This window comes from Strix uralensis, chromosome 2 (assembly GCF_047716275.1).
Source record: "Strix uralensis isolate ZFMK-TIS-50842 chromosome 2, bStrUra1, whole genome shotgun sequence".
Taxonomy (NCBI): Eukaryota; Metazoa; Chordata; class Aves; order Strigiformes; family Strigidae; genus Strix; species Strix uralensis.
The window spans coordinates 11123159-11149864 of record NC_133973.1 but is presented as its reverse complement, the minus strand read 5'-3'; the positions used below and the strand labels follow the sequence as shown (position 1 = coordinate 11149864).

The 26706-nt window shown below is 42.4% G+C and overlaps 1 protein-coding gene across 1 annotated transcript in view; it reads left to right on the top strand.

The window, feature by feature from the left end:
* ABI3BP (ABI family member 3 binding protein) overlaps positions 1-26165 on the top strand; it is a 167139-nt gene extending 140974 nt beyond the window's left edge. Inside the window, 5 exon segments of the mRNA XM_074860753.1 lie at positions 9881-9960; positions 17405-17434; positions 18436-18597; positions 22454-22567; positions 24769-26165. Coding sequence (XP_074716854.1) covers positions 9881-9960; positions 17405-17434; positions 18436-18597; positions 22454-22567; positions 24769-24884 — 502 coding nt within the window. The 3' untranslated portion in view covers positions 24885-26165.
* Positions 26166-26706: the final 541 nt, after the last annotated feature.

Below are 26706 nucleotides of genomic sequence, written 5' to 3'. Positions count from 1 at the left end.
CTGGAGTAGCAACTAAGGCAGTAGGTGCTGCTAAACCTGTCAGACTATGCTGTTTGTGTTTTCATTTCAGTTTCGCTTTGAAATAATACAGTTGCATCCTTGAAAAGAAGTGTGTGTTGTTAATGAGATTCTCTTATTCTAACATTAATAATGTTACCGAGATTCTCTTCCATTACACACTCTTTGTGTCATATATGGTGACAGAAATGGGATGGATTTGGTTAAGTGTAGAAGAGACATGAAAGCAAAGTCCTTGACACTGAGAGCAATGTCCAGATGGCCAAAAGAGAAAAGCATTTTTAGACTGCTCTTTGTTCATAAAGGAAGCAAGATAGGAGGCAGGCAGGCCCAGCTAGAACCATTGGAAAGGTCATAAGGAAGGCAGGAGCTATGCAGAAGCAGGTAAGATGGTTTTTTAACTTTAATTAGTAACAACTGTGTCAATCCTATGAGAGGACTTTCAGGTTTTTGGTAAGCAAGAGCAGACCAAGGACCATGGAGAAAAGCTGTATTTTGGAGCATGGGGTTTGTTACAAGAAGCTAGATATGAGATCAGTACTGACTGGTGGAGGCTGACTTAAGACGTTAAGGGGTAACTTTTCCCTGATGGGGTCATGACTATTACCCCCACACACACACACCTCAAAAGGGAAAGACAGTGAAAGTCTGTCTGGATTCACAAGGCCATAACCTGAAATTGAAAACCTTTGATATAAATTCCAGTGGTGCATGTCCCTCGAGTCTCACAGGAACTAAAGGATGTCTCAGAGTGGCTCTGACTGATTAAAGTCTCATTTCAAAATGTGTGTTTCCTAATTTTGAGAACACCTTGAGAGCTTTGGCAGAAGCACAAGAAATTGTTACTGTTACCATTTGAATCCAGGCTTGTTGGCACACTAAATTCAAGGAAAGTAAGTGATTTAGACAGTTGGCATCATGTAGACAGTATCAGTGTTGTAAGGAATGGCATATGTACATAATAAAAGTCTCATGTCTGTCAGGAGCTGATTGCTCACTAGATGAAGAAAACAGATCTGTGGACCAAACTGACTGAAAATAGGAGGAAATGAAACACAGCTCAATAAATTAATTAACAGAGTCCCTGAAATGTCTGCAAATTCAAGTAATACATTAAGACTGGGAAGCAGACTTTTCCATAACTAGCCTTAAAGGAAAGAGCTGTAGAAGAGGTGGAGCTGGAAAAGAAAGATGGAAGAGAAAACAGAAATCCCTCTTGATAATGATCAACATTTACAAAACTACCAGCAAGTCTATGGAAAGAGAGCTGCTTAGTAGCAGAAGGTGGATTAACAGGGGAAGAACCTCTTGGCCTTGACATGTTTTGGAGAAGCTGACAAGCTGAATTTGAGAGTCTATTTTTTCCAGCTTTCCTGAAGCCTTCAGTGAGGCTGTGTGAATCCCCTATGCTTCTCTAAAGGTTCAGTGCATCAGAGCTGAAGACAGTTGGGGACGGATCTAACCCGGACAGACCTAAGCAAAGACTTTCCAAAAGGAATAAAAATGTTTGTGAATGTGGTATCTCAGTCTCCATGGGTAAATTTAAACCAGAAAGATCCTATAGCAGCAAGACAATTCAAGCTTGTAGTTCTCCAGATGTATGCTCTTGAGGAGCAGTACATGCCAAAGATGGTCTGCAGACATGTTGCCCAAGGTCTGTTATCCTGTTGAAGTAAATCTGGTGGGATATGTTAGTGCCTGGCCCAGAAGCTAACGAGCTAATCTAATCACTTGTATCCAGTGGGAGGGAAGCAAGACTAACAACTCTTCAGTGTGAAGGGGCAGAACAAGCAGCAGGGAAAAACTGATCATGCTGTTTGTTTGCTTTTCTCTTTTACATTCTTCTTTCAAATAGGTCATACTGCTACACCTCTGGGAAGCTCTGCAGTAAGCCAGACACCTGTCTTCTTTTGAGCTGGCCTTTTGACAAGGCAGCTTTTAAAGATTAGGAGTTAATGGCCAGACTTTGGGTATTTAAGAAATTTGGACAGTGTTAGGGAGGCAGCAATGAGAGACTCTTAGAGTCTCTCATGAAAAATTGCATGTGTGACTGCAACTGTCAGTAAGTACAGACATAGAAGTTAAATGGGATACAAATTTCTCTGAATCAGAGGATTATCGTGTAGTATTCTGTGTGTCCATTTAGCTGTCTGAAAAGTGACTAGATCCAGAAAAAAAAAAAAAAGAACTGTCTGAAAAAGGAGTTCTGACTTTCAGTACAATTCTCAGGTATTTGATTTTACCAGACTCATACCATGATAATATGGAAATTAAAATGGACATTCATAGGCATATAACAACTTGTGAGGGTTTCTTTTAAACAAATAAAGTATCTATTATGGCAGTTTGTCCTATCTCTTGTTTGTCTTACAAGATATATGCCAGCTTTATGTGTGACTTGATTGCAAGACATCAAGACCAAGATGAAAGTAAAATAGTGATTTGAAAATCTGTCTAATTATGAGGACATACATCCTTTAAATAAATGTGGGGCACAGTCAGCTGCATGCCAACACAACTGCTTGATTTTTAGAAAATAAAAGTGTTCTAAAGGCTCCTGTACAATGTGATTTTGTTGGAGCACTGAGACCCCTGTGTTTTTTTCCAAGAAAAGGTACATTGTATCCATGCCATTCCCTCACAGTAAGGCATGCCTGATAGTTGACAACATCACATTCATTTGAAGGATTTTTCCTTATAGGATGAGTACATTGGCCTCTTCTGCACCTGGAGAATTGCCAAATATGGAGCTTGCAGTATTTCACTATCACATCTTAGAAAACTTCTTATTGTTTAACTAACCTGGAAAGTTCAGATCTTGGTATCTGTTATTTGGTTGGTCAGAGTTCTTGAAGCTACTGCTGTTCCTGGCACTAAGCTGCTGTCTGGGTCCAATCTAGCAATCTGTTTAATTTCATTGGATATTTTGCTTTTGATTGTAATTTTTACCTGAAATTTCTCAAAGCATGTAGTGTGGTTATGCTATGTGAGCTAGATAACTATATATATCTTTTTTATACAGATAGTTAATTGGATATAACTGGCGCCTGAAGAGGAAAATGTTCTCTTGTTTTACGAATGTATTCTGCTTAAACATTTCTGTTTATAGATGTGCTTCTATGATCTAATAATCACATATACACAGCTGTGAATTACAACTTTGTATTGCAGTTAGCTTTTGTTATTATTTCCAAGAATTTTAGAGTAGATCCAGGTCACATTTCATTAAGCCCTGTTTTTCAGTATCACACTTAAACACATACCAAACTTTCTGCAGTTTTTGCCATCTTTATCCTTCAATTAGTCCTTCACTTGTTAAATGAGTGAAATAGCCAAATTCCATTCATCCTTCTTTCTTCTAGTTAGTCTGAACCAAGTCTGAGCTCAGTTTTTGCTCTGTTGTTCAAGCAGTGAGTGTCTGTAACTACTGTGCTTGTTGATTGACCCTGAGCAACCTAACATAACTTTTAAGTCATCCCTGTCGTGAAAAGGGGCCTGGACCAGATGACCTTTGTAGGTCCTTTCCAACCTAAATTACTGTATGATTGTATCTTAAGGGTAACTTCTGATCTTGTAAATCTCCTTTTTGCCCATTTTCTTTAATGAAGGCCGAGGTGGTCTTGTATGTTAATGCCAATGTCATTCATTTCTTAGCAAAAAAAAATGAGAGAAAGGGATGTGCTAGTATGAACTAATCTGTCAGCTTAATTCTTCATCCTCCACATAGAAATTCTGCAATTTTTATACTGAGAAAATCATCACCTTTTTTTTTTTTTTTTTTTTTTTTTTTGAGAAATGTACCATTTATTCCACTTGGAAAATAGTCAAAGTCAAGCTACAAGACTGATTGTTTTGGTCAAAGCAATTACAGTCTAGCTTCCAAGCAGTCGTTTGATGAGTGAGACCTGTAATATTCCATCTAACTTATCATACAGGCCCCTTGTTTTTGACTTTCCTTAGAAGGCTGCTCGCACTGGAACTCCTAGTTTCTTTAGCATACCCAGGACTCTGTGCTCTATGTCTGTTAGTTTTACATTAAAAACTGCCCTTAAAAAGAAAGTATTGCAGCAACTTCTCCTACAATAATAGTCAAACAAGATCTCCCATATGTGAGTCAAGGCAAGGTCATTATCCACAATTGTCAGCCTTGTGGGGCCTGAGATAGAAATGGGCTTACCGTGGTTTTTGTTCTCTTCATTTGTTTCCTGTGTAGTAATGATGGTGCTCATCTGCATCTTCTCCTTTGTTAAAATCAGTTTTACTGACCTTCAGTTTTTTTCATGGACCTTTCCTAGCCTAGAATATTAAATGCAGATGTTGTTATTTTTTTGCTTCTAATTCTATTTTCCCATTTCCAGAGGAATTTTAGAGGTTTGGGTTTTTTTTTTTTTACTAGTTTTGGAGTTTTCTAACTCCTTAAAATTGATTTATTTTTTTTCATCTTCCAGTCATCTGGTATAGTATCATTTTGACATTTTCTGCTATTTCTGTTGGTTTCTCTGCCAAAATACGTAGTTCTTATTTTTGTATCCCTGCTCTATCTTGAAATATTTTTTGTAATTAGGTGTACATTTCCTCTTTCATTCTGATGGTTTGTTTAAGGTCAGTTAAGTTCATAGCACATACCACTAGTGTCCAGGAAACTTTGCAGCACTAATTTCTATACAAGCCTTCAAAAAAGAGTCTGAATATTTTTGAAAACTGTTCTCATACATGTTTGTGTTGGCAGTAATTGGAAGGTAGTAAAGAAAAATACTAAGACTGCAGGCAGAGATGTGCCGGATAGCTCTGGGCAAGTTCAGGTAGCCATTAGAGGATGTGTCCCACCAGCTTGCTGGTGTAGATTTTTAATAGAAAAAAAATACTAATAAGAATGATAAGAAACAAAAAGCCATTCCACAGCTTTGTGAAACTTCCCTTTAGGTACTGATCCTTTGCCTGGTTAAGTAGTTTGGTGATTTCAAATATAATTTTCTCCTTCTTAAAAACATTTTGAGTGGTCTCTTTTGGACTTTGGGTTAGATTGTGTCCCAAGGCAAAGTGTATTTCCAGCCATGAGGTCTCTTGAGGAATATAAATAATAAGAAATGTCAAAAAAAAAGAAAAAAAAAATCCAAGGCCCCCCAAAACACCAAAACCAAAAAACCCAAGCAACCAACCAAAACTGTGAAGTAAACATGAAATTTGTAGGATATATGCATATACCAAACTGTTTTTATAACATGTGTAGAAGTCTTCAACCCTCTACTGAATAAGCTTTTGGTGCACTTATACACAATAATTGATACCTACCTGCTCATGCTGTTATTACCATTATCTAGTATTGTTTTGTATTGCTGTTAGCACCCAAAATGTGCCATAACATAGAAGTTAAAAAATCTACCAATGTAGAGAGCTTAGCTTTTAACAGCAAGGGTCAAGAGATGAGAACTACAGTGAAAGTTGCAATGCAGAAAAATGCAGAAAGTGGCAGAAAAATGCCGGAGTCTTTTGTACTCTATTTCAAAAGTAACAGATTTTTGTACTAAATTGCTGTTGATGTCAGGGTTCATGGGTAAGCATTTCTCATTTGTCTCAACCCTTCTTCCAAGCTGATTAGAAGAAAGATTCCTCAAACAAGCCCAGCACTTTTTTTTTTTTTCCTTTCTTTTTTCATTCCCTTCTCTTAAACCTAGTTTTATTTGCTGTGTCTGATAATACTGCTATCAAAGCACACTCTGCAGAGACAGAGAGGCTCTATACATTGAGAAAGTCCCGCATGATTGTCATCTAACCACCAGTCATCTCCCCAGCAATTGACCTGAAGTCCCAGGACTGTACTGAGCTGCTCCAGTCCTCCTATTATGGTGAAAATATCTCTTCACCTATTTTCAGTTCTGCAGTCTTCAGTCTTCTCCTTTTGCATGCTTTGAAAAATGCAGAAGCAGCTGCATCTGCCAAAGCTCCATGTGGAATAGCCATTTCCTATGGTGGAAAAATACACTCTGCACAGTAATTACTGTAAGTCAAGTCCATTTAATCTGCACAAGGACTTTTATTGTCTTATGCAGTTTGGGAGGATTTGGGAAGCCTAGTCTCCAAAGTTTGTAGGATAGCAATCTTATAGATGTTAGAGGTGTGACACATGTTAGATTGCTGCATATATTGGGTAGCAGAGTTTTTGGCATCATAGGCACAGAGATATAAAGGTGGAATATAGACTCAAGCTTCTCATGAATAAGTCTAGCTAAGAGGTAGACATAGGATAATCATTATGTAGCTTTCCTATTTCCCTTTATTAACTTTGCCCTACATACCTTCTTGAACTTTTAAGCATTCTTTTCCCCTCCCCTGTGGTTTGCATAGAAGTGCATCTTATTACAGCAGGTACTCTTTTTTCACCATTTTATTTTTATTTTTAAAATCTTTCACCTGACATACAAAAAGGGAGACTTTAAATGCTTTTCTATGAAGAGAGCTACATCACGGGCTTAAAATTAGTTAGATCTGTAAACTCTATCAAATTGTGAACTCAGTCTGACTTTTCCTTTCTCTCCCTTTCAGTTTTTAGTCAACTAGTTACTTCTCTTCATCTCCAAAAGTGGTTGTTTGTTGTTCTTGTACTGTTGCAGCCACTGCTATTGTTTCAGAATTGAATTTGGCAGAGGAAAGGAGCCTGTCATGGTTGGGCACCTGTAAAAACACCTACCACAAAACTGTAGAATTGTGTATATTTTAGTTTAAAAAATTTGCTCTTTAACATTATTAGTAGGATGCTCGCCTAATTGACTAAACTAAACTTTGGACATTTCTTTATTACTTTTCTTTTCTCCAATATATACGTTTACATGAGCTGACATCTCTATGTGTAGATTTTCGTTCTTTATTTCAATCTTGCCATAATTTTCCCAACTGTGGTTTGATCTTTTGCAGAAATCCTAGTGGTCCCTAGATCACAATTTGAAAAACACTGCTTGGAAAATATTTAGTCACTGAAGACTAAATGGAGTTAGAGAATTGATGGGTCCAAGTTTATCGACTTAAGTTTTTTGGGAACAGGACTGTTTCCTGTGAAGAATGTTGCCTGATGCAACTTAAAGTAGAGCATATCAGCTCTTGAGGGCAATATATTTGTACAAAAGTCAGCAAAATACTTAAGTTTGTTTCAAAATTTTCCACCATCTTGTCCAGCTTGTGATTTTCTGCCTGACAAAGGCACGTAAATCCAGCTTGCAAAATCTGTGAAACTCTTATTCGTGTGAGATCCAGATATGCTGACTGTAGACCTTTATCTTTAGTTCACACTTGCCTGTGTCATTACCTGCTGAGTCCCTGCGCCTGCCCAGTCCAGTTCCGTAAGAGCATTTCACCTGCTCAGTTTTAGTCCTTTCCTTGTAGCCAATCGAAAAAACTCTAGACAGGAATCCTAGGCAGTGATCTTCATATTTCCCTTTTGATTTCATACAAAGAGACATAAACAGATTATTATCATCCATAAGGTCAAACCATAAACTTCCAGTAAAGCAATAAGACATGCCATGTTGAGCTATCAAGGATCAAAATTACAATAATAGTTCTAGATAAGGTGTTCCTGCTGTGAAGGAAGCAGGAAAAGTTCTTTGGAGTCTTTTATCTCTAGGCATGCATTAATTTGTACATTGTCCAAAATGTATCTTCTAGCTTTTACTTTAAAACACCCAACGTATTAGCAAATCTTCATTTATGCTTCAGTGATTCTTCAGAAGGAATTTCCAACTGCTCTGCTACAGATCTCTGGTTAACAACCTTTCCTACCAGATGAGAATACTTCTTGACCAAAGAGTTACTGTACCACATGCCCAATCCAAATATTAACTGCTCAGATCCAATTTTTAAAAGCATGTATTTGTTTAAACAATTTGAAGTTGATCATGAAGAAGATTCTGTGTCTAGAACTTATTGTTTAATTTATTATTTATTTAATGTCTCCCTCCTACAGTAGGGCAATATGAGTTGCTCAAAATGGTCTTGCAGCACGTTTGAATAAATGTTAAGATTCTCCAAATAGACTTTTTAAAGATCAAAATAAGCACATTTAACTTAGAAATATCCACAAGTTATCCACAACACATCTGTTCAGCAGGCCAATCTTTGTAAGTATTTCCCTTAAAAAAAGAAAAGAACCCTAGAAATAAAGGCAATTGCTTATGCAAGCAATTTGGAAGTTAAATATTGCCTTAGAATTACTGCTGATGGAAAACAGTTGCTTGGTACTGCATGATTAGTCCACTGAGGTTAATTAGCGAGCTGTTCAGGTTTTGCAGGAGCCAAGAAGCAATGAGAGGTAATCCAGAGTTTGGACTGAATTACTCTGCCTCTTGTAGAGACTTGCAAATGGAGTTTACAAATTTCCAACCGTGTAGAGTGGTGGGGTTTTTTCTTTAGAAAATTGCTGTTTGGAAACAATTTCAGCAATACATTACAATGCTATGTTATAGTCATGACCTACCAAGTTATTGTTGGTAAGTTATCCTCCAAGAGTCAAGATCTGGATGTTTAATTGCCCACTTCTGGGATTCTCATTTTGCTCTGTGTTTCGTCTCAATATTAGGGCCCATATTCTAGGCCTACATTTCTTTTGACTCGTGTCCTGTGGATCTGCCTCACTGATGAAAAAATGCTCTGCGTTGAGAGATTCACTATGTATGCACTCAAAGCATATGAAAAGTCTCTCTGTAGGTGGCACGCGTGGGACAGATTATTGCTTATCGCTCATGGGGAAGGCATGAAGAAGGTGCTGTTGTCTGGGTGCATACTTGCTACTCGTCAGGGTGCTTTGGCACGGAGGGCATGCAGGTCCTACGGGGAGTCACTGAGCCGTTGCTGAGCAGTGAGGAATTCCCAGGTTGTCGCCAGCCTGGAGCTGGGAGAACTGAGAAGCGGCGTGCTGGGATAGCGTGTGTGGGAAGGAAGGAAATATAGAGTCTGTTCCTAGCTCTGCCTTGATGCATGTCCACTGTCCACCCTTGTAACACTCTTTCCCCACTTGTCTGTCTGGTATCTTCTGTGTAACGTTTTAGGTTTGCAACTGACTTTCAATGGCTGCTTACCCAGAGTTTCTAATTGAAAGTGTAAGTTTCAGCTGAGCTGCAGAGTTAGAAACAACCTTGTCTTGCCTGTCCACCACTGTTAATCAAGTACTGAGGGGTGGGAGATTTTTTTCTTCTCTCTTGGTTCTGTTTTCATAGCACTGTGTTTGGTTCTCAACAAGCTGTGATGAAAAGAGATCTTGAGATAACTATGGTACAGACTAGTGTTGTGCGACATTACTATAGAAAGATAAGAAAGAGACTCTGCACAGTATCTTTTCATTACTTCATATATTTACTATTAGCATATATTCAAGCAGTTGGTTCTTTGCCTTGGCTGAGCTCCTGTCCTGTGTTTCACCACTGCCCCTGTGTGTCACTGTTGGTGGGCCTGAGCGTCATCGAGATGGACGTTTGAGTTCTTATGAATGAAAAATGTGCAAATAAATCGCAATGTGTTTTACACCATCTCTGCTTATCAGATTGCCTCTAGCCTCCCCTGAACTGTTCCCCTTTCCAGAACTGAAACTGCATGTGTGAGAGGAGACAGACTTAAACCAGTGGTGTATTAAATCAAACGTTAATAGTATGTGCACAAAGAATTATCAAAAGGGCTGGTAAATTATGTGTTCAGAGAGGCCTTATACAGTTAGGTCAAAGAATGTCTCAATGTTTTCAGAGCAAGAAATGAGGCCTTTTTTTCTTCTCCTGGAGGCAAGTAGCACCAAAGTGTGTGTTGGCAGTTTGCTTGCTCCAGACTCTGAAACAATGCTTGGTTTGCAAAATTTTCACCTCTTCCCTATTTTATTCCCCAGTTATGAATTCCACGTAAAACCTAGAAACCCTCTTGGTGAAGGTCCAAGCAGCAATGTTGTGGCATTCAATACTGAATCAGGTAAGAACTTCCAGGGGTTGGACCATCGTTTACAGTGGTTTTAGTATCCACATTTGTGGGTGTCCTGGTTTAGCTAGGATAGGGTTAAGTTTCCCCAGCAGTGGGGGGAAGCTCTAGCCCGGTTATTCATATACCATGCTGACGTCACATCTTGGTGCTACAGCGCGGGAAGAATTGGTGATCGCGTGGGTTGGCGCAGCCGGTCCTCTCACTGCTGTATTGGTACATACCTTGCTCTGTTCATTGTTATCACTGTTATTGTTATTGTTGTTGTTTGTTGTGTTGCTGTTGCACTGTTGTATTAAACCTCTCCTTATCTCAGCCCCGGGGCTTTGTATTTCACTCCCTTTGTGGGGGAGGGGCAGCGGCTGCGTGGTCTCAGACCCCGGCAGGGACTAAACCATCACAACTTTGGCACCCAACGTGGGGCACGAGAGGGCTGAGATAAGGACAAAAAGAGAAGGTGTGTTAGACAATGTTAGGTGTAATTTTTCTGTTTTTATTTGTATTTGTTTGATAAGAAACGTTTGCAAAGCTGGCCAACTTGCTTGCGTGGTGGGGCTGGACTAATCCTTATATCCATTGTGCATTCCCAGTGCTGATGTTTGTTTTCAGTGGAAAATGTGTCAAGGGTCTTGTTTTGCTGTACTGGCTGCAGACTGCTTATAATATGCTTGTTTCACTGCTTGTGGGGGTGAACCGCTACCTGTTTGCTGTCTGGGCTTTTGTTAGGGGTCTCACCCCCTCTATGGGTGAGCCAGGGGAAGAGATCCTCTCGGTTTTTGAGAGTTTTAGCTATCCCTGGAGCATCCTGGCCACTGTGTTTGCGGCACAATGCTTTCTGAATGTCTGCCTGATCTTGTTTTGGGCCATGCGGTATTTCTCCAATAATGGCACCACCCGGAAACCTGCCCCGGGGGCAGATAGTTATAAATGGCAAGGTGTGTAGGAAAAGATGGGCAAGTGCCTGAGTCAGTGGTCACCCCCAATGCTTTGGGATTTCACTCCTGAACAAATGGAGAGTCCTGATAAACTGGTGGAGTATTTGGAAAAGGTGTGCTGCCAATCTGACAAACCCCAGGAAACACAAATCCTTGCGATGTGCTGGGGGCTTGCCCATGCCTACCGTGTCATCTTTAATGCTGTTCACTGCCCTCAAGGGGGAGAAGGGGCTGCAGGATCTGAAAGTGAACCTACTGGTACAGCAGCTGGGCCAGGGGGACAGGCAGTGCCAGTACCAGTCGCCTCCACCAGCACAGCAGCTGGGCCAGAGGACAAACAGTGCCAGTACCAGTCGTTTCCACCAGCACAGCAGCTGGACCAGGGGGACAAGCAGTACCAATATCAGTCGCCCCGATACGGAAAACCAAATATACCAAAAAATCCCCTCGCAGTGTACAGCCTAATGATGAACCAGGCCCATCACGAGAGCAGGAGGAAGAGCCGGAGGTAACCATCCAATCTCTATCCCTGAGTGAATTGCGAGATATGCGGAAGGATTTCGGCCGCAGTCCAGGCGAGCAAATTTGCACCTGGTTGCTCCAATGCTGGGATAGTGGAGCTGCTGGTTTGGAATTGGAGGGGAGAGAGGCCAAGCAGCTGGGACCTTTAGCCAAGCAGGCTGGTATTGACAAGGCAATAGGGAAACAGGCTCAAACCCTCAGCCTTTGGAGGCGACTCCTGCTCAGTGTGAGGGAGAGGTACCCGTACAAGGATGATGTTCTATGTCGGTTAAGCAAGTGGACCGACATGGAGAAAGGCGTTCAAAACCTCAGGGAATTGGCTGTGTTTGACATGGTCTATGGTGATCTGAATGATGAGCGGTCACCCATGGATCCAGATCAGGCCCCTTGCACAGTTGATGTGGCGGAAGTTCCTGCAAAGTGGACCAGAGGCACATTCCAAAGCATTAGCAGTAGCGTCCTGGTGGCGAGACACCCAGACTCAAACAGTGGATGAAGTGATTATCCAGCTCTGGCAATATGAGGGAAATCTCCCCTCCTCCCAACATGCTTTGGTTTCAGCTGTAGAGGAACTGTCTCAGAGGCTCCAGAAAATGGAAGAGGACATGTCCTATGTTCCACCTGCACGGGCCGATGTCTCAGCTATTAGAAGCAGGCGCTTCCCCACCCAAGAGAAGGGCAGTGGAAGGCACACACCACGGGGCACCCTGTGGTTCTTCCTCCGCGACCATGGGGAAAACATGAGAAGGTGGCATGGACAGCCCACTTCTGCCCTAGCTGCACGAGTATAGCAACTGAAAGGGAAGACCACCATGAAAGGGGAGTCTTCCAAGAGAGATGCAGCTCCAGTGTCCAGTCGGAAATCCCCCAGACAGAATAGAATGGCCAACAGTATGCTTGACCCTCTTGAGGGGACCAGGAAGTCATTCTTGCAGGAGTCACTCTTAGATCAAGTGAGTGATGGTGAGCAGGATTAGAGGGGCCCTGCCTCCAGCCAGGTGGAGGAAAGAGATAATCGGATTTACTGGAAGGTGTGGATCCGGTGGCCTGGCACATCAGACCCACAAGAATATAAGGCCTTGGTAGACACTGGCGCACAGTGCACCCTGATGCCATCAAGCCACAGTGGGGTCGAATCCATCTGCATCTCCGGAGTGACAGGGGAATCCCAACAGCTGACCCTATTAGAAGCTGAAGTAAGCTTAACTGGGAAGGACTGGCATAAGCACCCCATTGTGACTGGCCCAGATGCCCCATGCATCCTAGGTATAGACTACCTCAGGAGAGGGTACTTTAAAGACCCAAAAGGGTACTGGTGGGCCTTTGGTATAGCTGCCTTGGAGGAGGTTGAGCAATTGTCCACTTTACCCGGCCTCTCAGAGGACCCCTCGGTGGTGAGGTTGCTTGAGGTTGAAGAGCAGCAAGTGCCAATTGCCACCAAGACGGTGCACCGGCGGCAGTACCGTACTAACCGAGATTCCCTGGTCCCCATCCATCAGCTGATCCGTCGACTAGAAAGCCAGAAGGTGATCAGCAAGACTCATTCACCCTTCAACAGCCTATATGGCCAGTGAGAAAACCTAATGGCGAATGGAGACTAACTGTGGACTACCGTGGCCTGAATGAAGTTACGCCAGCGATGAGTGCTGCAGTGCCGGACATGCTAGAGCTCCAGTATGAGCTGGAGTCGAAGGCAGCCAAGTGGTACGCCACGATTGACATCGCTAACGCGTTTTTCTCCATTCCAATAGCACCAGAGTGCAGGCCACAGTTTGCATTCACTTGGAGGGGTATCCAGTACACCTGGAATCGATTGCCCCAGGGGTGGAAACACAGCTCCACCATTTGCCATAGACTGGTCCATACTGCACTGGAGAAAGGTGGGGCTCCGGAACACCTGCACTTCATTGATGATATCATTGTATGGGGGGACACAGCTGAAGAAGTCTTTGAGAAAGGAAGGAAGATAATTGAAATCCTTCTGAAGGCCAGTTTTGCCATCAAGCGACAGAAAGTTAAGGGGCCTGGAAGGGAGATTCAGTTCCTAGGAATAAAATGGCAAGATGGGCGTCGCCACATCCCAATGGAGGTGATAAACAAGATAACAGCCATGGCCCCACCAACCACCAAAAAGGAGACTCAGTCTTTCCTGGGTGCTGTGGGGTTCTGGAGGATGCACATCCCAAACTACAGCCTGATTGTGAGCCCTCTCTACCACGTAACCCGCAAGAAGAACGATTTTAAATGGGGCCCAGAGCAACAACAAGCCTTTGATCAAATTAAGCAGGAGATTACCCAGGCAGTGGCCCTCGGGCCAGTCTGGACAGGACAGGAGATTAAGAACATGCTCTACACCGCAGCCGGGGAGAATGGCCCTTCCTGGAGCCTTTGGCAGAGAGCAGATGGGGAATCCCGAGGCCAACCTCTAGGCTTTTGGAGCCGGGGATACAAAGGCTCTGAAGCTAACTATACGCTGACTGAGAAGGAGATACTGGCAGCGTACGAAGGATTTTGAGCTGCCTCAGAAGTGGTTGGCACTGAGACACAGCTCCTCCTGGCACCCCAACTGCCGGTGCTGTGATGGATGTTCAAAGGAAAGGCTTCCTCTACACATCATGCAACAGATGCCACGTGGAGTAAATGGGTTGCGTTGATAACACAACAGGCTCGAATAGGGAACCTCGACCCCCCAGGATTAGTGGAAATGATCATAAACTGGCCAGAGAGCAAAGACTCTGGGATGTCACCAGAACAACAGGTGAAATGTGCTGAGGAGGCCCCACCATATAACGAGCTGCCAGAGGAGGAGAAGCGATATGCCCTGTTCACTGATGGGTCTTGTTGCATTGTGGGAAAACATCGACGATGGAACGCTGCGGTGTGGTATCCCACACCACAAACCTCTGAAGCTGTTGAGGGACAAGGTAAATCGAGCCAGTTCACAGAGGTGAAAGCCACCCTATTGGCTTTGGAGATTGCTGAGCGAGAAAAGTGGCCGAGGCTCTATATCTACACTGACTCGTGGGTGATGGCAAGTGCCCTGTGGATGTGGTTGCAGCAATGGAAACAGAACAACTGGCAATGCAAGGGCAGACCCATCTGGGCCGCTGAGGTATGGCAGGACATTGCAGCCCGGGTGGAGAACCTTGTTGTGAAGGTGCGCCATGTGGACGCCCATATACCCAAGAGTCGGGCCACTGATGAACATCAACATAACCAGCAGGCGGACCAGACTGCTAAGATCGAAGTGGCTCAGGTGGACTTGGACTGGCAGCGTAAAGGTGAACTGTTCATAGCCCGGTGGGCCCATGAGACTTCGGGCCACCAAGGCAGAGATGCAACATACAGGTGGGCTCGAGATCGAGGGGTGGACCTCACCATTGACACCATCGCAGAGATCATCCATGGATGTGAGACGTGTGCTGCGATCAAACAAGCCAAACGGGTGAAGCCCCAGCGGAATGAATATTGACGGATGAAATACAAGTATGGAGAGGCCTGGCAGATCGACTACATCACACCGCCACAGACCTGCCGAGGCAAGCGCGACGTGCTCACAATGGTGGAAGCAACCACTGGGTGGCTCAAAACTTATCCAGTGTCCCATGCCACCACCCGAAATACCATCCTGGGCCTTGAAGAGTGAGTCCTGTGGCAACACGGCACCCCAGAGTGGATTGAGTCGGACAATGGGACTCACTTCCGAAATAACCTCATAGATGCCTGGGCAGAAGAACACGGCATCGAGTGGGTCTACCACATCCCCTACCACGCACCAGCCTCCGGGAAGATCGAGCGCTACAATGGGCTGTTAAAAACTACATTGAGAGCAATGGGGGGTGGAACCTTCAAACACTGGGACACACATCTGACAAAGGCCACTTGGTTAGTGAACACAAGAGGATCTGCCAATTGAGCTGGCCCGGCTCAGTCAAAACTCCCACGTGTTGTAGACGGGGATAAAGTCCCTGTGGTGTGCATGAGGGACCTGCTGGGAAAAATGGTCTGGGTTAGTCCTGTGCCAGGAAAAGGCAAACCCATCCATGGGATTGTTTTTGCTCAAGGACCTGGGTGCACCTGGTGGGTGATGCAGAAGGATGGAGAGGTCCGATGCGTACCACAAGGGGACTTGATTGTGGGTGAAAACACACCGTGAGTTATACTGTGCTTTTGTTAATTTTTCTTTGTTATTGCTAATTGCTAAATGGCAGCTGGATGTGACACACATGGTATAGAATAAAGGGGTGGATTATGTCCTGGTTTAGCTAGGATAGGGTTAAGTCTCCCCAGCAGTGGGGGGAAGCTCTAGCCCGGTTATTCATATACCATGCTGACGTCACATCCTGGCGCTATAGCGCGGGATGAATCGGTGATCACAGGGGTTGGCGCATCTTACTGCTGTATTGGTACATACCTTGCTCTGTTCATTGTTATCACTGTTATTGTTATTGTTGTTGTTTGTTGTGTTGCTGTTGCACTGTTGTATTAAACCTCTCCTTATCTCAGCCCCGGGGCTTTGTATTTCACTCCTTTTGTGGGGGAGGGGCAGCGGCTGCGTGGTCTCAGACCCCGGCAGGGACTAAACCATCACAGTGGGATATATGAAAGGCTCTAAGCTTAATTTTGTGCGTTGCTTGGTCTTGCTTTTTACTGTCTCCAGATTGGCTTTTCACTGCTGAGCTTGTTACAGTAGTGCCTGGAAGGTCAGCCTGAGATCAGGTCTATGTTGTGTGAGGATGTAAGATGGCCAGACTGCAGGGGAAAAAGAGGAGCACAGAGAGTTTGTCTGGTGTTCATTATGAAGAAACTATCCTTATCCTTAGAGAAGGCTCAGTCATTTATGATTAATATTCCTGACCTTTTTGTATCTCATTAATAACTTCTGGATGGGGAAAACAAGGTGGTTCTTTGGGCTGGTGTGTTTACAGACACTTTTGCTACCTGTTCAATAAGGCTGCTGTATAATAGTGATGTCTTTTGGCTGAAATAAGGATTGAGAAATAGCAGTTGGGAAAAGTCAATGTCCCAGTATGTCTTCTTCCATCTTGTTTACTCTCCTGCAAAACTGGTAAAGAGGTATATACAAGCCTATTTTGCCTATTGGTTGGTTCCCAAGTCCTATCTGACTCAGAGGTGAGAATCAGAGATTGCCTTTGCTTTCCCTATTTCAGTTCCCCGTGAGGCTGACTACAGCTGACTTGTTGACTTTATGCAAGCAAGATACCACCTTTTGTGCAGAAGTGTTTATTGCTTGATAGTACTTAAGGACCATATAAAACACAATATGGATTTAGCCTTTTTAAAAGGATTTTCTCAATCTGCATTTTGATCCAGGTGTAAGAATATAATAGTCCTCATCTAGTGCTGTCACTGTTGGATGAGAGTTTTGTCTGAGCAAGGGAATAGTCAGGAAGGAGTTCAGACTATGCCACACGTATTTATAAACTATGGATACACTCTTTGTAATCCTAGATTGTTAAAACTGAAAAAATGCAGTTTTCATGAATGACAAGGCTTGTGTTCTGCCTGCTATTTAGCTTGGACAAATTGAGCCGTCAATTTTATTTTTTCTTAATTGCGCACATCTTTTTGTCACTTTTGGGCTTTCATAGCCAAGTTTTGTGTGGCAAGTATTAAAGAGGGGTCCTTTTTATTATTGTAAGTTTTGAAATTGAAATTTTTAAAAAGAATTGGGTTTTGCTGGTTACAGCAAACTCTTGTTTTTACTGGAACTGTGTTTGACTGGTATTGTCCCATAGGTAAAAATTTTAAAGGGTCACTGATACTGTAGTTTCACATAAGAAATAAATTTCTTTTAATTTAATTTAATACGAAAGTGAACTTTGCTTCCAAAACTCACTCTGTGTCACAAATTACAGCTTGTGTCAACTGTAGAAAATCACTTACCAATGCTTTTCCATTGAAATATTGGGAAAGTTCATTTTACAGTGTCTGATTGAATGTTTGTTTTCTTCCCACAGCAGACCCAAGAGTGAGCGAGCCAATTTCAAGTAAGCCTTTTGTCTATTGTATAGTGTCTTCTGATCAGGAATTTTTTCAGAAATGCAATAGCATAATTTTACGAGGGGGGCGGTGGTTGTACTGCACTACCTAAATGAGTTATGGAATCAAACAGCATTCGCACATGATTTCACTCCTTCCACCCGTACCCCTGGTAAGGAATTCATGCCAGACTGTTTGTTTACCTGAGTGGAACACAATCAACATGATGCGGTGCTCCCGCGACAGCTGGGATGGCTTCAAACAAGTGTACACAACTGAGCCAAGGACAGCCTCATATTTTCTCAGCCTTGTCATTAAAGCAAAAGAAAGCTCTGCAAAATGAATAAGCTACTCCACACTTTTTAAGTGAGTTAACAGAGCACAACTCAGACGATACTATTTATCTGCCATAGTGTTTTAGAAAAAATTTCTGCTTCTGAATGCTTGATCAAGCTCTGCTTTATTAGGCCTCTTACTGTCTTCGGTGGGAGGTGAACTGAGCTTTTGAAGAACAGCTGAGATCGCTCAAGCAAATTGGGCTGCTTTTTGCATTTGTAATGGCATCTCTTTGAGAAACACTGAGACACCATTTCTTTCCACATAATTCATGACATTTTTATTTGTATTTTTGTGTGTATTTTTGTTAAATCACGTAGTTTGCTGCAAGTTGACTGTCCTGGCTTGAACCCACTGAAAAAAGTCACTGCATCACACTTTTTGTAAATGAGAGTTTTGCCAACACACAGATATTGTCCCCCTAACGAGGTCCTAGAATGAGCTTATTCCAGACTGACACTGCACGTAGAGAGCAGAAGCAGTTCACTGCATCAATAACAGCTGCATCCTTTGGTGCTTCCCTGAAATATCTTTCATGTTCAAAATGCAGGTGACTGGTGCCATGGTACATTTTGTTTCATCAAGGTTTCTAATTCTATTTATTGGACTATATTCATTGCACATCATTTTGTATGCAGCATCATACTTCAGCCTCTTTCTTCCTCTCCTGCAGTGGGAAAGGATGCTATCTGGACTGAAATCCCATTCAATTCAGACACCTATTCAGAATGCAAAGGGAAACAATACGTAAAGAGGACTTGGTATAAGAAGTTCGTAGGTGTACAGCTGTGTAATTCTTTGAGATACAAGATATACCTCAGTGATTCACTTACAGGTAAGAGACTTTCAAGTCAGCGTTGTCCACATTATACACTTCTTAAAGATACCATGGTTCCAGAACTAAGAGATTTAACAAGAGGAGCTCTGCTGAAGTGTGATCAGGTATGTTTAATCTAGTCCATAGACAGATTAATCACCAACAGTAATCTGCTTGTGCACAGTAATCACTGATGTGTTTGATACTGAGTTTTCAGACTCAAGAGTTACTTCTCTGTGGTGGTGATCATCTGATTTTAAGCACCTGTTAGTATCTTGGGGGTCATACAGAAAATTGATAAAGATCAAGTCTCTGCCAGTGAATAGCATATATTGTAAAGGCACCAAATCTGTATTTAAAGGGTAGCCTGGAATAGCTCTTAATTAGAGGTTTAGGACCTAATTTTAGGCCAGGATTAGACTCAGTCATTCCCATCCCATTTGGTAAACATCTGGTTACTTCATTACTGTGAGGCTTATAAATACATGACTTCAACTCTAGTCAACAGGTTTTACTCACCTGCTTGACATTTTTGTTTTGTTTCCAATTCCCCATTTTTGCTTATAATCTCTTTTTTCCCCCTCTTCTTTTTCTTATGTTTCATTACTAACAGCAGCCTCCTGGCATTATCGTCTCAAGCTTTGTTCAGTGTCTTAAGGTCACTAGAGTGTGATGTATTTAAGCTCTGAACCAAGTGACACATGCTGTGTGTGAGCTGGGGAGCTGTAAAAAGTGTTTTTCAGTTAGCTGATCATTAAGCAGAACTGGTGTCTCACGTAGATTGTACAAGCTATATTTAGAATCATGTGAACTTCTTATAATCCATCCCAAGCCCCCGGCTTTCTTCTGTACAAGGTCTTTTATCAGAGCTGCATGAACTCCATCACAATGGTGTTAGTGTGGCATCCAGAGCACAAAGAGCTGTGTGGGAAATGTCTTTAGAGTGCAAGTTAGGCAGTGTGTTCATCATGTTGGATTGAATTAACTAGCAGAAACTGTGGCTGAAAGAATCAACTTTCCTAACCCAGAGTTGCCCCATCTCAGAGCTCAGCACGTCACATGAGCAGGGCTCTGGTCTCTCCATGTAGGAACATGGAAAGCAAAGAGCAGGGGAGCGTAGGGCAGCCCATGCCGCTATAATTTTAAGTGGCCAGCCGTGCACCCGTCCCCATCCTCTCCCATGAGCAGACCAGGAAGGAAAGCCCTGTCATTAATGGTAAGTACAATACCTCATAATCTTGGCAATTATGTGAATCAAAGAGACTGTTTTGAACAGAGGTATCATTCATTCAACTGTTGCTCTCCTAACCAGCTGTGATCAAATGACAAACACTGGCAGCAAGGCATAGTGTATTGCAAAAGCAGCCAGGGTAGGAAATAGCAGTGCTAATCTAGCAGGACTAGACTTCAGCCCTAAATCAAGTGAATTAACACTGCAGTGAAAGCTACTTCAATCTCTGAAGAAAAGTGTAATGTATCAGGAGCCCATTTTCCTATTTTCATTAGGTTGTTTTTGTTCTCGTTGGAAGGGTGGTGATTTAACTTTGCTGGAGAAAGATGATGGTAGCCACATTGCATTCATTATACGTGCTAAGTCTGGTTCTTGCACTGGGATTGTTACAACCAGTGCTGACCAGCTGTCACAATATTTGAAAGAACTGAAATATTTCTGTAGAAGGAAAGCTGCTTTTCCCCACTTTCCTAAGTGAGACTGTCATGGCACGGGCCTCTGTATGCGGGTGAGAAAGTTTCGGATGTGAAGGCAGCCTCTGTTCTGACACGTTTCATTGTCACACACGTCCCGCAGAAGCGCACCTGCTAGCGCCAGCCGGCTGGGTGACGCGTGCTGGTAGCAAAGGGCTGCGCCCGGGTCCGAGTTCCACCTTACCCTGAAAATGTCTTCCAAAGCTTTGCTGTTTAAGCTCCATAATGATCCTGAAATTCCGGTGCCTTGTACAAAGGCTGTTGTATAAGGCAGCCAACAAGCATATCTTTGCGTGCTGGTTTTTAGTGTGAATCTACACTTCTAGTGTTCCAGAATTCATAATGTATAAAACAAAGATGGTATCTAATTTTCTTAAGACCACCCATAAGGGAACACTGGGAAAAAAAAAAAATGTTACTTTATGCTAGAATTGTTGTCCCCAAAAGAGAAAGATTAATCTAGTCATTTATTAGCTAAATGTTTTTAAGTGTGTTCCTTTATTGTGGAAAGAATTGGGCAGTAAGAATTTAATAGTCACTGAGAATGCTGTTAATTTATATATAGCAATTGTCTGAGCTATGCACAGGTTATGCTGTGTGCCAGAAGGGTATGTGTGTATCTGGAAGTTACTGTTCTTGTGTTAGCCATAAAAATATCTGGTTTATTCTGTCTCCTGTGAAGAAAAACTGATCTATATTACACATGCCAGGACTGTGCTATAAACCAGCATCTACTGCTGACCTCATTTAACAGTCCTCCAGAGCAGTCACTGTAGGCATTCCAGAAAAGCAAGCCACCTAAAAAAAAGTATTTATTGAGGGGAGGAAAAAAATTAATTCTAAGTGTGACCTTCAAGAGCCATGGAAAAAAAAAAAATTGCTGTTTTGGGCAGCCTGAATGTTCTTAGATTCAGACAAAAAAATTACTGAGAGGAACTCCCTCTGAGCAGTTCTCCTATGGAAAAAAACATGCCTGCAGCCAAAACTAGATAGTAATAAATAATTTTCTAAAGCCAGACAAGAACTGCATGCACAGAGACTGTCAATTGGAGGTGAGAATTTTTGGCGAAGTATTGATCAGGTCACAAAAATATGAGAGTTTATTGTTAGACTGTTCTTTTATCAATTGTGCTCTCGGGAGCAGTATGACAAGCCACCTCATCATCTTGCAAGAGGCCAGACTGGCACAGATTCAAGGTTACAGGACACCCAACTTCTAGTGAGTAACTGGACTTTCTGCTTAGCTTATACCTGAGTACGGAGCCTATTTCTAAATGCTCTCACTTTTCCTTTCAACCTCACAACCAAAGTTTGAACATATTAAGAACAAGTGGTGTGCAAGGAGTTTAGAAGAAAGGGTAAGTGTATCTGAAAATGTTTCCTGCCAAGGCTTGGGAAGAGAAGGTAGCATGCTTTCCTCCATCTTCTGAACTGAACGTTACTAATGTCATGTAAATTAAATCTGTAAGTAAAAACATCTTGCTGTCAAAACTCCTTCACTGTGAGTCCTGTTGTTAACAGGATAAGCACAGCCCGTAACGTCAGCACACGCTTCATGGGACACTTGAGACCTTGGTTTCTACTCAGTTGCAGTCAAGTGTCCTGTTAAGAAATCCTGCAAATAAATACACAGGCGCGCTTTATGCTCTGGATAAGCAGTTACTATACCGATGTCATCTGTTTGTTTAAGGATATCGCTTGCACATACATGTTGTAAAAATACGGTGATTTATAAAACAGGCCTTGGCTGTGTCTATAAAAACATCTCTGAAGGTGCTGGGGGCTATCTGACAGGGAACCAAACCTCCCTTCCATTCAAATCACTAGCAAAACTTACCTCATTTTTGATACAGTCAGGATGAGGTTCTAGGTAATAACAGAATTTCACTTACTGTATGAAGCATAGGGAGGAGAAAAATTACATTCAGGCATAGATTGTGGCCAGGAATGGGGCACTTCTGTCTACAGCTGTGAGCGCTGTACTTGGAATATGCACATAATGTTCAAATTCCAGCTCCAGATCCTGAGAGGAAAAGAATCGTAGCATTCACCTTGGCTTCCCCACAGAGCGAAGAGCACAGCCCATTGCCTCTGGTGGGTTTTGGAAACTGGAAATAGCTCTCACTAAACTGGAGATGGATTTTCAACTTTGCTGCTTCTTTGCTTTCAGGAAAGTTTTATAACATAGGAGACCAGAGGGGCCATGGAGAAGATCACTGCCAATTCGTAGACTCGTTCTTAGATGGAAGGACAGGACAGCAAGAAGATCTACCGGTCAAAGATGGTAATTCCTTACACCTGTCTCTGTAGCAAACTCTGGCAATTCCTTTGTGTGTGTGTGTTTCTTTTTCCTGCTGGAAAGTGGATTCAGCGCCCGCTGCTGGGGTGGGTGATGGAAGGGGCCTGCCGGCTTTGCAGGCAGGAGAGAGGCCAGAAGGTTTTGAAGATGAACAGTGACTTATTAAAGGAAGGTTATGACTTGGGTTCTGTTAGGTAGTAAACAGCCTCTCTCCTGTTTAAAACATTCCAACAGATTATTCACAGTTGGTATTACATACTTAAACCCAACCACAAATTTGAGTTTGCAGAGAGGCGTGAAGTATTACGTTCAAACTAGCAAGGTTGATTTAAAGTGCAGTAAATCATCAGTTGGGCATTAAACAGCTTTGTTTAGTGCTAATTAGAAACTAAAAAGTTATTACTGGAAAATATAATTCATGCTGCAGTAATTCTGTGTGCACTAATTCAAACTGGGTGCCTAGAATTCGTCTGGTCCAAGTGACCTAAGCACAGCTGTGACCTGCCTGGCTATTTTTCACATGTTGGTGAGGCTGGAGCATAGGAAAATTGTCCTTCTGTCACTGCACTCCTGCCTTGCGTGTAGGCAGCAGTGCCATCACGAGGTATTCTGTTCCCTTGTGGGGTAGGAACAAGGCTGTGTTGATACACGCATGCACTCCGAGTGTGTCATGGAATGTTTTACTGAGGAAAACATCAAAACGGTTTTCAGTACAATATCAGGGTGTTGACCAAACCTTCCTGTAAGTGGTGCTTTGAGGTAGGTGTGGGAGATTAAAGTGAAGTGCCTAAATCTTTCACAAGTTTTTCCAAAAACAAAGTAGGTAAACAATCTGAAAAGTGTTTGCTTATGTGTTTTGTTTTGTTTTGTTTTTAAAGAGGGCTTTGCTTTTCCTTTCCCAGTCAGTGTTGCCCATTTGTGAAGGTGTTTTGTTTGTGTAAGGGATTATCTGAATGCAGTTTGGCATTGCCCGGACAGCAGACCTCTTAGTTGTACCAGGTTCACCTTTTATAAATCCACCTTTATTTATAAAATCTTTTAAAAGATTTTATAAATAAAAACCCCCTTTTACGTAAAAAGCTCACTACTCGAGCTTAAAAGACATTTAAAACCCATTTGTTTTCAGCGACTGGATTTGCTTGAGTGGATTCATGAGCTACATTCATTTTTAGAAAAAAAAAAAAACAAACCAAACCACCCAACAACAATCAAACAAAAAAAGTCCCCACCTTTTCTGTAGCTTGTATTCTAGTAAATGAACTGAACAGAGGGAAGGCCAGACAGCTTGTCCACTGTGGCTCAGTTCCTCCTTGGCTGCAGCAAGTTGAGGTCTGTTCAAACTGGAATTAACTACCTGTATTTGACCTGAAGCATAGGGAGGGGGGGAATCATGGCTGCTGCTGCCTAATAGTTGCAGAATAGTATTTTTTGTGTGTGCACACATGCATGCTTTAGCCACAAACACATTCCTGATGATCAGGTTGAATTCAGCACTAATTGCTCACTTTGATGTTTAACTGAACGTTAATTGTTTGAGTGGGAAACACACCTAGTGTGCTACAGAACAGACTGAAAGCAGGAGGTATGATCTTTCCTGTGGGGAGGGGGAGACACCGTGAAATATCCCCAGCTGCCAAGTTTTATTTAGGTTCACTGGAGTGTTGAGGTGACTGCAGTGGGGACTATTTAATCATTGTCTGGGAGGTGGGAAGGAACCCATGAAAGTTTTATCATGAGGATAAATGGGTTAAATGTGGCTTTCTTTCATTTACATTATCTGTGTCTCTGTAAAGCTTAGAAACCGTGATATTTGTTCTATATTCTAGAAACAAATATTTTTTTTTCCTTGTAGCTAAACCTAGCTTGAGCTAAGAGTAAATTTGGCAGGAAGAAATTTCAGTCTTACTGGATCATTCATCCTTAAAACTGAGGCACTATAAAACTTTGGTGTATCTGGGAGCAAAATTCTCCGGGCGGGCAGGCTTTTCTTTGAGTTGGGTGCACAAATGCTGGCAGTTTCGGGGTGTGAGTGCATGGAGGAGCAGCAAACTGACGGGTTTGTTTGCAGCAGATGGGTTAACAGCTGGGGGACTAGTTTAGCTCTTGACTGCACGGTGTACGTGCTTCCCGGGGAAGGACTGCGGGCTGAGGGCCTCACGCAAAAAATACTCTGCTCTCTGTTCCAGGATTTTTCAGGGCAGTTCGTCAGGAGCCTGTCAAATTTGGGAAGATAGGCGGGGAGACTCACATTAACTATGTTCGCTGGTACGAGTGTGGAACATCGATACCTGGGAAATGGTAGACGTGCCCTGAACTTAGTGAAAAGGCCCAGCACTTCCCACCCTGCCCGACTGCACCCGACTGCCCAACGCAGGCTCAAAGAGGGAAAAGTTTATGGTGTGCCTGGCACTTCAGGAAGTTTGCTGAGGTGCAAAGGTTTATACAAGTCTAATGCCAATACTGCATTCATTGTGTAATAGCGTAAGCTGCTTACTGTAGTTATCCAGTTTTACAAATTCGTTTTTAGATTAAAAAAAATCCCAGACAGGCTAGGGACATGGTATAGGATAATGTATAGGGAAGCTGGCTCCCTATTCTTGAGGTGTGGTTTATAGGGTATTTTAAAAGATACGGTGTGTATATTATTTATCACAATGTTGTAATAAATGTTTGAGGCACAGTTGGTCATGGAATGTAATGTGCAGTAGTTTTTAAATATTCACTTCTAATGTAAGAGCCATAAGCTACCTGTCCACATCCATCGGTAATGCCTCCCCAGTCAGAAATTACAGAAAAGACCCTACAGTTTTTAATATCCCGCAACCAGTAAACTTGAGTGCTTTCTCCTTACACGTACAGACAGTTTATGCTCCTTGCGTGGAGGTAGGTTGCTATATGTGCAGCTTTCAACCATCAGGTTAGTGGTTTTTTTTCCATGTTTATTTTCCAATGCTTCAGCTCCAGCACAAGAGCACATTCAGCCTCTTGCGCTGGAGTCAGAGCTGCTGCCCGGGAGCTTGGCAGGGGCTGGTTGCTGGGTTTGGTTTTCTCCAGTTAAAGCTGATGGGCACGTACGTACACAGAATAAAAAAATGAAACTAGCCTCCACAGCTGTGGCTTTTCATGAAAATGTAGTTTTCAGAGACTGAGACTTACTGGCTCAAAAGCCAAATGTATGTACAGTGCAGGGAGGCTTGGAAAGATAAATGAAACAGGGAAAAAATAAGCTACTTATAACAGCATAATCAGGTTTATTTTATTTAAAAGAAAAAAAGTGGTTGAAAACATTGTTCATTGGGGTCAAAGGAAAAATAGCGATCACTGAACTTTAAAACTGCTTTAGAGTAATTTTGACTAAAACCTCACCCAAAGCTACTTCTTGTACTGCTTGAACATTTATGAACTAAATAAAGAGATGTAGTTTTTTTTAAAGGTGTTATTCATTACATTACTAATGTATTGAAAATATATGAACAGGAACACCCATATATATATATATAGTAGAAATAGTCATTTATAGAAAATGCCTTATAAAGTACATTGCAGGTACACTGTACTCCTAATAAAGTATTTTTTAATCAAGTGTTTTTCCTTAGTGTTTTATATGAAAAGCAGTATTAGTTTCTGGGGGAAATGCTGTTATGTCAGGAAGCAGTTTGTTCTGAAGCAGATGCACATTAACCAGCGCTGCACAGCTGCGGGGTTGGGGCTGACAAGCACAGGCCAGCAGGAGGTGCAGCTCTGCCTTACCCTAGGGGGCCCAGCATGTCTAAGGATGCTGAAGGTAGGAGGATTTTCACTCACTTTACTTCCTAATTTGTCTTTATGAGAGTTCAAGCAGCCTGCTCCAGCTTATTTTTTTAATTCCCTACTTGGTTTTATATATTCCTAGAATCCTAAAGATGGAAAATAATAACTGGGAGAATGTTTTGCCCTCTGCTGTTATATGGTCTACTGAATCTGTTACAGCTCTTCATCTGCTTTTCCTTGGCTCAAAATCGAGGCCCTAGAATTGCACTCCCAAGTTTTTTCTGGGTGGCAAAGAACCTGTGGAAAGTTGTTCCTTTGTAAGAGTTTTTAAAAATATGTCTTTGGCTTAAATTTTCAAGTAATAAACCAGTTCT